Source organism: Uranotaenia lowii, chromosome 3 (assembly GCF_029784155.1).
Source record: "Uranotaenia lowii strain MFRU-FL chromosome 3, ASM2978415v1, whole genome shotgun sequence".
NCBI lineage: Eukaryota > Metazoa > Arthropoda > Insecta > Diptera > Culicidae > Uranotaenia > Uranotaenia lowii.
In genome coordinates, this window is record NC_073693.1 from 272,533,446 (window position 1) to 272,547,015 (window position 13,570).

The following is a 13,570-nucleotide window of genomic DNA, read 5'->3' on the forward strand; positions in this document are numbered from 1 at the left end:
ATTTAATAAAGAAGAAATACAAAACAATTTTCAGAAACAACAAGAAAAGTTTAAAGCAATCAATTTGTTCAATTCGTCCATCTGAAACTTTGTGAAATCACGTTGTTTTTTTTTTAATTTAAAAAGAATTTACTGAATACACGAAAAAAGAAAATTTCTTACGATTTCTTTTTAATATTTTTTTTAATATTTTTTTAAAAAATGAATCCATAAAGTTTAAAATAAGACACAAAAAAGTGTTCTTATGAATAAGGCAAGAAATTTTTAAAAAATGATCTCTTCAAACCATAACTAAATTAAAGCTTCATGATGGAGATTTAAACAACACAATGCATATGTTGATAGTCATGGTATACAAAACAAAACAGAATTGGATAATTAACATGTCCTTGGTAGATGAACATGAGACTGATTCGATTTAGGGTTATTTTTAATTTTCTCAAACCCTTCGTTTTGGTTCAAAACTCATTCATGATTTTTTTTGCAGGATTTTTAAGTAACGTGAGAAACTTGAATATTCTACACTGAAAAATTACCATCATTTTTGGTTTACTTTGTAGAACCCAGCCTACTAATGGTTTATGTGCCAATTTATAAACTTTTGAAACGAATTTATTCGTTGAACAACTTTGTCCAAGACCGAAAATTTGGCAACAAAATCATAAGCATGCCCGGTTCCCCAGAAGAAACAAAAATGATCTTTCAGTACAAAATATTCAATTTTCTCATACAAACCTAAAAATTCAAATTTACTCATGTAAACGTTAATTATGCAAAAAAACAAGCATAAGTTTTGAGCCCCAACAAAGCTTTTTGCCCCCCACGGTTTAAGAAATTTAAAAATAACCTCAAAGTAAATTTTGCTTGATTTTTGGAAATCATCAATTATATTTTTTGAAGAAAATCGATTGGTGGCTTAAACACCAAAAGATGACAACTTAAACGATCAATCCAGCAAGCTTTGACATCAGTCATTAATTTCCCGCATAAATGACCTTTCACAAAAAAAACATTATTTTTCTATAATTCGTTAACTGAAATGTTCTCACTTCAGAGCGTACGTATAAAAACCGGCTCATTAGAATCGACAAATTACTAATGGCTTCCGTTTGATTTTTTCTTTTCACTTTCTTCCTTCTTCTGGTTTTTCCAAACCCACGCACACCACGACAACAGCCGTAATCATCTGCTCCTCGTCGTCCATCAGCTCTCCACAAACAATTAACGCAATCAATCAACTGAAGATGGCGCTCCTAGTAAAGCAGAATGGCAATCACACAGGGTACCATAGGGCCACCAGGGCTCGGCTAAAAATTCTGCTCCTGGATCCGCTGGGGACACTGTTCCGGGAACGGAATTCTGCCTCCGCCCAACGGTTTTATCGGGCTTTGAGCTGGCCTGAATCCTCCTCCTTCGATGAGGCATCAGTTGAGGTCATCGAGAATGGGCCCCTCAACTTGCTGCTGCTGACAGTTTTGACCGAAAGCTTTCGGGTTCTGTTGAATCGAGCTGGCCGGGGCTACGATTTTGAATCTAGGACTGCTGCTCCAGGGCAGGTGAAATCCGGTGAAAGGTTGTTGAAAATACGATTTGATGCGAGAGGGACACTGAATGAGAGCGAAGAGCAAAAGGAAACCGCCTGGTGGTCGATGGAGGAACTGCAGCAGCCCTTGGACCCGGAACAGTCTACGTGGAAACGTGCTTTCGGAAGGCTAATTAATTCTACAAACCCCACTTTCGTTGGTTGCGATTTTCATTACATTCTCAACGAGGCGTACATTTACGATGAGTTGTGGTCGTCGGCCGAGGATCCGGAACGCTGTCGGGCTTTGCTAGACAGTTATTGCAGCGCTGAAGAGCCGGCCGTTGACACAGGTCAGCTGTCACCGGATGTGTCACTGGATGCTGATGAAGACCATCTCAACGAAACGGAAGTAGTAGTGAGTAGTAGTGCGGATGACGAAGATCCCGAAGAACGGAAATCGTTGGAAATCCAACAACTGTGTGCTGCTTTAAGCGATTATCGTGAACAACAACTACTGGTGCTATCGGAGAACCCAAACTCCACAACTAGTGATAATAACTCTTACCCATTCAATCCCTCCTCGGCCTCTAGTGAAAATCTATTATTTAGTGAACATTTTCTACTGTACGAGTATATACTAGCAATAACTTCTACAACTGGCAACTACCGAAACCACACTCCGAGCCACCATTTCAACTTTATGCTTCTGGCAATCAAGAACATCTCGTCAACCCAAGCCTTGTGGCTTCCCTTTCTAAACATCCACCATCAACGGCATCAAAGTACTCATCCTCATCCCGAAGCCCAACAGAATATCTGGGCCATATCCCCGATTCAGCCGGAGTACCGAAATTGGCTGGCCCTGGACCATCATCGGAGCAGCATCATCACGGCCAACAGCATTTTGCAACAGCAGGAACCGGGGGACGGTGATGAGCTCTCCCGGAATCCACTGGAACCGTTCTGGATCTGCGGGCTCGTTTGCTGGGCCATCATCGCCGTCGCAGCTTTCGTCATCGTGTCAATCATCTGTGCGAGTGTCGTGTTCAGCATTGCGGTTCGGTAAGTGGAAACCTATTACAAAAATCATTCAACAGTTCGTTAGGTGAAGGCTCTATTCCGTTAATTAATTTCTAACTAAGGCGAGAATTGAGGTGTGTTAAGATGCTAAATATCTAATGTGGGTATGTTTAAAATAGATGTGGATGTGAGTACGATTAGCCTTACTTGTTCCAAAAACATAGTACAGTGATCCAGGATGAAACTTTATAGTGACAAAATTACTTACGAAGATACTATAAGCGATAAACAAATGCAGTCTTCTGCAAAAATGCTCTTAAAACCATACGCTTTAATAATAAAAAACAAATATAAGGGCGTGTCAATTTTTGCAAAATTTACACATTGAAATTTTTTCCAGTGAACAGATAGAACCAAACTGTCTTCAACAAAGTTGTAGCCAGCAGTTTTGAAGGCTACTTTATCGAACACATTACATCCATATGACGTCTCGTAAGCGAGTTATGATTTTTCGAATAATAAAATGTTAGGGTGTGTCGGAAAAAATAATTCTGACTCTATTGTTTTTGAATGAATTCATACATTAAAAATGTTTTCTAAGCATTTATATGAAATTATCCAACTTGTATCTGGAGGCGTTCGTTAGTTATAAGAAAATTGTTTGGCAAAGTTTTTTACTTTTTAAACTGCCATATCTCGAATTGGTGCAAACCAAAATATTATTTTATGATTTTTTAGTTTTTTTAAATTAAAAATACCTTTATTTATACATGTTTTAATATTATAGTTGGTTTTTCTGATTACATAATATTTGAGCTACATGAACTCGACGGATTTTGTTAATACGCACAAGAGCCTCGAGTACGGGCTACCTATTTTCGCTTTTCTGTATGCATTTTTCGACCTCTTTCCTGATTTACTTATTTTGTATATTTGAGTTACATGATCTGGCGTAATGGCCAAGGTCTCTGCATAATCTCCACAGAGGGTGTTGAAACAACATCCTGCTTTGCTCCTCTCACTTCATTTTCCAATGAGTCTTCTGCCAGGGTAGCACGCAAAGATTTCCATTCCCGTTTTTTTCTCTTATCAATCCGCTGGCAATATTTATCCTCTCCTTCGCTATCAATAGAGTTTGGTATCGCACTTTGCTCTGCTATTTTATCGTAGGAATCCACACTTGCCAAGTTACTGTTGTTCTCGCAATCGTGGTTGAGATCCGATGTAGATTTTGTTCGGCTATTTGCCGAGGGAAGAACTACGGCATCACATGACTTACTTACTTACTTACTTAATGATCCCGCCCCGATCCTCCGGTGCATAGCGCCGTGGTAAAAAACCTCCACTGTTGACGATCCGGGGCCAGCGTCTTCACCTGGTCCCAGTCAAGATTCTCGTCGACAGTTCGGATTTCAGCGGCTAGGCTTCGCCGCCACGAGTTTCTGTCGATGACCTTCTGGATTCCAATCTAGCGCCTCTCTGCAAATCTCGTTTTCATGTTTTCGCAGCGTGTGCCCAATCCATCTCCACTTACGTTCCCGAATCTCGATTTCTAGTGACCTATGATGACACCGGCGATGTAGTTCCTCAATCGTGATCCAGTTGCCAGGCCACCAAGCGCGGATGATATTCCGCAGGCAGCGGTTTACAAATACTTGCAGTTTTCGCGTCGTCACCGCATATGTGCACCAAGTTTCGCACCCGAACAGCAATACGGATTTGACGTTTGAGTTGAAGATTCGGATTTTTGTTCGTAAAGAGATCTGGCGTGACCGCCAGATGTTTCGGAGACTCGCAAACGCAAATCAGGCCTTTCTGATCCGGGTTTCGATGTCTTTCCTGGTACCACCATCAGGCGTTATCTGGCTACCAAGATACTGGAAGCACACCACTTTCTCAACTTGTCGCCCAGCTACGATGCAACTGGAGGGATTTCCTGTGTTGATCTCCATCGACTTGGTCTTTCAGACATTAACTTTAAGCCCTGCTGCCTTGGAACTTTCGGTGAGGTCGTCGAGTTTGCTCTGCATGTCCGGTTGTGTTTGGGCTAGCAATACAATATCATCAGCCAGGTCAAGGTCGTTCAGTTGCTCCATTGTTGAATGATTCCACGGCAATCCTCGGTTCGGTGCACAGTCAATCGATCCAATCAGAATCTCTTCCATTACGATTAGAAAAAGTAGCGGTGATAAGATACATCCTTGTCTCACTCCAGCAGTTACCGGGATTGGTTCGGACAAGACACCGTCGTGCAAGACCTTGCACAAAAATGCCTCGTATTGTGCTCCAATGAGATGGACTAGTTTCTCTGGTACTCCTCTTCGCCTTAGAGCCGCCCAGATATTTTCATGGTTAAGTCGGTCAAATGCTTTTTCGAAATCAACGAACACCAGCAGAAGAGAGTCCTGGAATTCGTTGATTTGTTCCAGTATGATTCGTAGCGTTGTGATGTGGTCCACACATGATCGTCCGGTTCGGAATCCAGCTTGTTGCCGTCGGAGTGTAGCGTCGATTTTCTCCTGGATCCTGTTCAGGATCACTTTGCAGAGTACTTTGAAGGTTGTACAGATCAACGTTATGCTTCGCCAGTTACCGCACTCTATCAGGTCTCCTTTCTTCGGGACCTTTACGAGGATACAATGCATCCAGTCGGCCGGGAGTGTTACAGTGTCCCAGATGTCAGCGAAAAGACGGTGCAACATTTGTGCTGACAGGGCAGGGTCGGCTTTCAGCATTTCAGCAGGGATGCAATCGATTCCAGTTACTTTGTTGGATTTCATGTTTTTGATTGCCGCTTCTATTTCAGCCAGCGAAGGCGCTTCCGAGTTGACGCCATTAATGCGACTTACTGTTGGCGCTTCGAGCTGCAGATTCTGTTGGCCATCGCTATTCGTGACTCGGAAGAGTTGTTCGAAGTGCTCAGTCCATCGTTTGAGCTGATCTGTTCGATCGGTCAATAACTGACCTGCTCGGTCTTTTAGCGGCATTCTTGCATTAGTCCTTGCACCACTGAGGCGGCGAGAAATGTCATAAAGTACTCGGATATCTTCATTGGCGGCGGCTCTTTCTCCCTCTTCGGCTAGGGAGTTTGTCCAGGCTCTCTTGTCTCGTCTACAAGCTCGTTTAACTGCCTTTTCCAGCTCCGCATAACGTAAGCGGGCGGCTGCTTTGGATGACCCGAAACATGCCTGCTCAATTCCGCCTTTCGCCTTTCTCCGATCATCGACCATCCTCCATGTTTCATCCGACATCCATTCACTTCTTCTTCCACAAACTTTACCGAGAGTACCATGGCTCGTCGTGATAAAGGCATTTTTGATTCCACACCACTGTTTTTCGACTGTTCCGTCTGTCGGCAGCTCCGAGGCTCGGGATTCTAGCTGTTCAACGTATGCCCTTTTCACCTCTGGATTCTCCAACCGGCGGACGTCGTATCGACATCCGACTTTCTCCTCGCGCCGTTGGACACGCGCAGCTCTCAGTCGTATTTCGCCTAAGACGAGGGGATGGTCAGATGCAATGTCTGCGCTTCGTTTGTTGCGGACATCAAGAAGGCTCCTTCTCCATTTTCGGCTGATGCAGATGTGGTCCATTTGATTTTCTGTTTGGCCATCTCGGGATACCCAAGTGACCTTATGTGCTGGTCGATGGGGGAAGAGCGATCTACCGATCACCATGTTGTTGTTGCCACAAAATTCTACAAACAACTCTCCGTTTTCGCTCATCTGTTCTAGGCCATAGCGCCCCATAATGCGCTCAAGGTCCTGATTGTCGGAGCCAATCTTTGCGTTGAAGTCGCCAAAATGGATTTGAATGTCACGCTTCGGAATTTTCTCTAACACGCTGTTCATTTGACTGTAAAACTGCTCTTTCTCCTGCGAGTCGGCAACGTTAGTTGGCGCATAACACTGGACCATTGTAAGGTTTCTAACCCGTGTTCTAAATCTGGCTACGATTATTCTTTCGTTTATCGGTTCCCATCTAATGAAGGCCGCGTAGGCCTGCGTTCTTAACAGAAAAACCAACTCCTCGTTCCCGAGTAGCATGTTCTCCTCGTATGCCAGAGTAAAGCAGTACTTGCCCGGACTGTGTCTTGTGTTCTCCAGTGTTAGGCCAACGGACTTCGACCTTTACTGAAGCATGGCTTAACGACCGCACTCTATCTAGTTAGGTTATCGACTCTGATTAAGTAGTTTTTTGTTGCGATCGAAGTCCACTCAACAGCAAAAAGTCAACCGGAGCGGTGTGTAACTTGCTGTTAAATCTAAACTCCCCGCCATGCTTATTGAAGACGATTCTTGGGATAATCTGGAACTTCTTTGGACCCGCATCGATCTTTTTGATCGGAAACTCTATGTGTGCCTAGTGTACGTGCCTCCAATCTTCCGAAAATCAATCAAAATAAACACTCAGGATGCGTTTTCTGTTGGAAACATTCTGATTGTATAATGGGATAGCGCCTCTCGCAACTGGTTCGCCTGGCTGGTATGCAATCTCGATCAGCGCTCCTATCAGCTATGCAAACCGAGTCGCATCATTCAGAATAATCGGTTTAGCAAACATCGCATATCGGAGATGAGTGAGATACAAACTGATCCATTCTGAATGTAGCTCACTCAGTATCTGCCTGAATTATATGAAATTCAGAATTATTTTTTGCAGGACGAGAAAAATCAAGCAGTTGTGCGGAACACCATAAATTCTCAGTAGTTTTAACGTGACGGACGACAGTTTAATAAGAGTACTTGTAAAAATTAAAAAACACGGCGAAAGTGAACATTTTTCCCTTACAAACACAACTACAAGTTGATTTTGATCATACTGATGTTAAAAAACGTTATAACAAGAAATAAATTTATTAATTTGCTATACATATATCAAATCAAACAAAATACGCTAATGATCGGCTTCAGGTATCACTCACTCACTGCCTGATCCATTCACTCCTGATCGAACCAACAAGATTCGCCATATGCATTGCGCATTGGTGAGATTCCAATTTGATGATGGTGCTGCACTGTTTTGGCAGCAAGCATCGTGCGAGATGATCTGTATTTTAGCGATGAATTGAACGATCGATGATCAGGTAGGTCCAGTAGCAATCAATAACGAAACCCGACCGCTGTACGTTCAGGTGCGAAGTGCAATCAGAAACATTCATTGAAAATGAGTGATATTCGGAACACTGCGTGCCTCCTGATCGTTCCAGTGACCTGATTGTAGCGGAATCTTTTTCACGTTGCCTCTCTCAAATTAGTTCCATTTGCTCTCCTGAAGATGACATCCTCGTCATCAGCGACTTCAACATGCCTGGCTTGTAATGGTGTTTTTCACAAGGCAACTTTCTGTTTCCAGATCCTACGCGTTCTTCTTTCACGGCACCCCCCATCGATTCAGCTCCCGCTCCACTCGTCAAAGCTGTCCTACATTACCCAGCTGTAGTGGTCTCACTCGGTGCCGCTAGTTTATATTCTCCCATTGAGTAAACGTCTTACTATGAAGATTTCAAGAATATGGATTCCGCAGCTATCTTGTGCGTTCTGAAATCCATCGAATGGTAAATCGAGCTCGATCTTTCCGATCCCAATGCAGCTGCCGAGATATTTACGAATATCCTTAATTACACCATCGATCGCCATGTGCCGAAACGTAGCGTAGGTGCTCCGTAGGTCACTAAAGAACTGCGGCAACTGAAGACACTGAACTCTACGCTCAGAACGAATACCCCAAACTGAACTCGGCTTATAAAAAGACCAGTAAGTCTTGCTGCCAGAATTATCTTAATCAGTTACAGCAAAACTTCAAGACCAGTCAGAAAAAATTTTGGAAGCACGTAAAAAATCAGCGGAAAGAAACAGGGCTCCCGTCCCACATGTTTCTTGACAACAACACAGCTGATTTCGACCCCGAAATTTGTGAGCTCTTCGCCGGGAAATTCTCAAGCGTCTTCACAAAAGGGGGCATTTCTTCAGAGCAACTAGCCAGGGCTGTCCGGAATATTTTAACTCTAGTTTCAACTTTGAATGGTTTCCCAATTGAAATTCTACCTCTTTACGGGCCCGGAAGGTATACATACCAGCAAGTTTTTTGAAGCGTTTTATACCACTTTTGCTGACTCCCATAAAATATATTTTTCAATCATCGCTGGACAACGCAATTTTTCTCTCACTGTGGAAGGAAGCACATATGTTTCCTATCCACAAAAAAGGGGGCAAGAGAGATGTTAGCAACTACCGTGGGATATCAGCTTTATGCGTGATATCCAAACTCTTTGAACTGGTCGTTATGGATTCGTTTTCTCACTTTGCAAGCTTCGCATATCCAACTACCAGCATGTATTCATGCCTAAACGATCCACAACTATCAACTTACTGAGCTTCACATCTTTCGTTCAAGACTGCTTGCCAGGAAGACCCAGCTGACGCCATTTACACTGATCTCTCTGCTGCTTTCGACAAGGTGAACCATGACATTGCTATCGCAAAGTTCGGACGCTTAGGATTCAGTGGATCTCTACTGGATCGGTTCTGGAGTTATCTAAAGGAACAAAAATTATCCGTTCGAACTAATGAATCCTTTTCCAGGCAATTCCCTGCCTCCTCAAGAGTGCCGCAAGGATGCCAGTGAGGACCGATAATTTTCATAATCTACTTCAATGATGCACTCTCGCTTCTTAACGGCACAAAACTCGCTTATGCTGATGACCTGAAACTTTTTCACGCCATAAACAACCAAGACGACATCGACTTTTTACAGCAGCAATTTTCCGTATTTGCTCACCAGTGCGACATTAACTGCCGTTGAACTGCAGCAAATGCTCGGATATATCATTTTGACGTATTCTTGGAAGCGAAACCATCACCCGAGTGGACCACATCAAGGATCTAGGAGCTATCCTCGGCTGGACTCCAAGACTCACACAAACTATGTTATTGACAAAGCTTCTAGAAACCTTGGATTCCTGTTTCGCATGGCCAAAGATTTCAAAGACGTGTACTGCCTTAAAAGTCTTTATTGATGCATAGTTCGTTCCATTCTCGAATATGCATCAGCTGTCTGGTGCCCCTTCTATCAGAACAAAGCTGAACGAATCGAGGCTATCCAGCGGGGCTTCCTGCGGTATGCTCTACGTCACTTGAAGGAACAGTCGCCTAAAACTTCGGTTGGCGCTACGCAACAACTCTCCGTTTTATGAAATTACAGTTGGTAGGAATTGCAACATCTTTTTTTTTTTTTGAGATTGTGATACACTTCTTTACTTATACTTCCAATAGAAGCTAAGTCGCCCATTTCGTTGCCTCTGATTATAAAATCTCTTAAAATGGAAAACCAGCCCCCACAGAATGTTGAGGGTGCCCTGGCCGAACCCTGCGGACTGTGTGGGGAAGAGGAGAAGGTTTGTTAGTCAACGTTTACTTTCTAGATAGATGCAGAGATCTCTACGACCATCATAAACGTGAGGGAGGAGGTTTTGGAGCATTGTTTGTAGTTGGGTGGGGAAGGTTAACCCTAGGAGATGACAGGCCTCCTTTGCTCCTAAGTTTCCTACTGAAACTTCTAACCCTGACAATGGGGCTTGTTGAAAAAGTATTCCGAAAACTACAAATACATCTACTGGATAAAATATCACCATTACAAAGAGATCTCTTCCCAATGATAACAATTCATAACGTAAAGATCAAGAGGATATTGTTTCCTCCGAGAAATAGTTATAATTATTTAATAAAATACATGAAAAATTAATTCGAGTTCCTAGCTATTGTTCCTGGAAAACTAATAAATTTTCAAAACGTACATAATGGATATTTCAATTAACTATTTCATTAAATTGTTTGAAAAGTTCAAGTATTATTGTTAAATGTTTTGAAAATTCACTAGAAAATTCTATCTGGATTATTTCGAACATTATTTGAAATAAATCTGTCACGAGAAAAAAATGCAAAAAAAACAGATATTTCGAAATTTCAATCAAAAATACGTTAAGTCGGTATAGAAGGAAGTAACTAAAATTTATCAATAATACATCAAAGCCTAAATGTGATCCGTTGATTTTGTTTATACAAATTAACAAATTTTATATATTGGTGAGAACAATTGAACTTTTTAGCGGTATCCCGTTGGCTCACTGAATCCTTTTTGTTGAAGGCACGAGAAGGAGAACGAAGTCCGTTTGCGTCCATTTTTTCGCTGGTCTGCCACTACCTTGCTTGCGAGTAGTTGTTGGGGATTTAAGGATATTGTAAACAGTGGAAGTCACCACATTTTCACATTTAAAATGTTCTACTGTAAACTTTTTGTCGAGATTTTTGTGCAGTTCTTAGAACTGTTAAAAGCACTCGTGAAACGCTTCTTGTTTCTCCTTGTTTTGAGCAAAACTGGGTGAACATAAACCAAACAAAAAACACTGGCGGAAAGAGGAGATAAAAAGCTAACAAACACACACTCTCATGTTTCTCTGAGCTCATTTATGTTTCAACATTGGGGCCTCGAAAAAAATCCAAAATTTTAGTTGCCACTCGTTAGTATCTACAGAGTTGCTTGCGAACCGAGAATACCCGGGAAAACTTTGGAATTTCATCGCGTCACCAAGAAACCGAAAAAAACGAGAATTTCGGTATGAATCACATTTGTGTATGAATTGTAATTTTCGAGCTAAAAATGTTCATAAAATTTTTGCATGAAAAGTATGGCCCTTTTCAAATGAACGTCCAGATAATTTTAGGGAAATCTTATTATGATAAGATTATTTACTAGGTAAGATCTTTATGCCCACAAAGTTTCATTGAATTCTGAGAGGTTCATGCCATCTTCGTGTCGCTTTGACGTGAAATCCATCTATAGCTAAATAATTTTTCAATAAATTTTCATAAACTTAGTTCTAAAGTCTTTAATTGTTTAAGAAGAGCTCCACCAAAACTCTTCAATTTGGAATTTAAGTATCATCGAATTTTCTTTTTAGCATAATCATGGCCTTTTAATCAATTCCGTACCGACACTTGGTAAATCATGCTATAACTGATCATTTATCATCTTTCTACGTCACCATAACTTAATTTTTATCCCACAAGAGCAAATTCCATCAGCCGCATCTCAGTTTCCTCAGCGATTGCGGTCATCCATCCTATGAAGAAGAATCATGCCCGCTCGAGGACTCTGTCTTGAAGGCTCCATCAAAGTTGAAGAGGAGAAATCCACTTCAAATTACTCTCCTCAGATATCGGTAAACGTCTTTCAGTGCCATTCCTTCGTTCGTTTATCGTTGATGGAAATGAAAAGGTGGGAACGTGGTTCGCTATCTGCCGCCTTTTCAGTGCTTTTCTTCGGAAAAAAATGACGATGGGTAGTAAAAGTTTGACGGCAACTTAAAGTCAACGAATGCGTGCTAAATCAACTTTTACTTTTCTCCCAGAATGGTAGTAGTGGCCAGGCTAGGGGACTCCAGAGTCTGGCCCAAGGAAAACAACCTTGAGCGAAAGTTTTCCACCTTTCGGTTTGTTTAGCGGGGTTTTGACAGTGATGCTTAAGAGAGTTTCTTATGCATTGCAATAGTAGAATCCGTTTGCTGCTTTTTAAAGCTTAAACTTTGCATATAACGTTTGTATTTGTCTTTTCTTAACCCTCATCCGTAGAAGAGTGTCAATTTGACACTATTGCAAGTTTGAATGCTTGAAACTTTTTTCAGCAAGTTCAAAAAACAATTTTTTTTCGGGGACCCTAAATAAATTCAAAAATTCTTTAATATTGCATGTTTACTTTTTGTATGGATGAACCCTGGAGGCCTGGACAAAAAAACTCCTTTTTCCGAAATAGAGTGCCAATTAGTGCTTACATTTTGTCCGCTAGAGGATGCTGATGGTGTCGCCTCCTCATTACATGAAGAAAATAAGTGTGGTGAATATTTGTTTCAATTATATTTGTTAGAATGTAAATTAAATTCCCTTTTCAACGGATATAGTTTTAATTGCTTCAAACGGCGAGAAAGCACTGAAAATCCGGGTGCCACCTGACGGTGGAAAATTTTTGTTGCATCAAAAATCGAAAGACAACGAAATGTCGGAATAAGAATAAATTGTGTAGTCATATTTTTTCAAAAACTCTACCACCGCTTAAACAGTTTTTACAAGCGATCGAATGAAAAGTTGGTTTTCAGACCACTTTTTTTAACTTTTTGTGACCTTTTCATAAAAAAAATTTAAAAAATATTTCTTGACTTCAAGACCATAATTTAAGCTTTCATATGCATAAGATAGATATTTTTTTGAGTATGTTATGCTAATGAGCTACAGTTATTTTTATGAGGCGTGTTTTTTCGGATTTTTCTATCTTTCCCGCCAAATAACGGGAAAACTAGTAGCTTAAGCTGTATATAATGTTCCAAACATATTTTACTGACATTACAAGGTTATTAGTGATATAAGTTTTGTTGTAATCGGTTAGATATGAAAAGAGTTATAACGATTTTAGCTTGGAGTGTCAAATTGACACTCATAAGTCTGATAAGGGTAACGAAACCTAGTATGGATGAGGGTTAATATATTGCTATATCTCGGCTAAAAAATTATGGAACTGATTTTGATTACCTCAAACTACGAGATTGATGCTCAGAGCTGAGCTTGATGAAGATCAAGTATCCGAGATCATAAACAAGATCAGGTCTAGGATCTGTATCCAATAGCATAATCTTGGATCCGGGATCAGGCTCGTTAATGAATATCAAGTATCAAAATCAGGATCCGGTATCAAGACCTAAAATCATCCTCCTGAATGGAAATTATATGTACCTTGATCAGAATCCGCAAGCAAGGTCCAGGATTAGGATTCGAGATTATAATTATGTATCAGGGTTTAGGATTAGGATTCATAATTAGAATCTTGATCCAGTATCGAAATTAGAAACCGGGATCAAAACCCGGGTATAGGATCCAAGATCAGGATCTAGGATCAAAATCAGAATCTGGATCCAGGACGATTGAAATCCAGGATTCAGTATCAGGATCTGAGATCTTGGATCAGAGATAGAAACCG

General features: G+C 41.2%; 1 protein-coding gene across 1 annotated transcript in view; it reads left to right on the forward strand.

Annotated features, from left to right (window-relative positions):
* The window catches only part of LOC129753421 (uncharacterized), a 345,448-nt gene that overhangs the window by 281,710 nt on the left and 50,168 nt on the right, over window positions 1-13,570 (forward strand). The window contains exon 6 of the mRNA XM_055749245.1: window positions 1,177-2,587. Within this exon, the coding sequence (XP_055605220.1) occupies window positions 1,177-2,587 (1,411 nt within the window). The remainder of the gene's footprint in view (window positions 1-1,176; window positions 2,588-13,570) is intronic.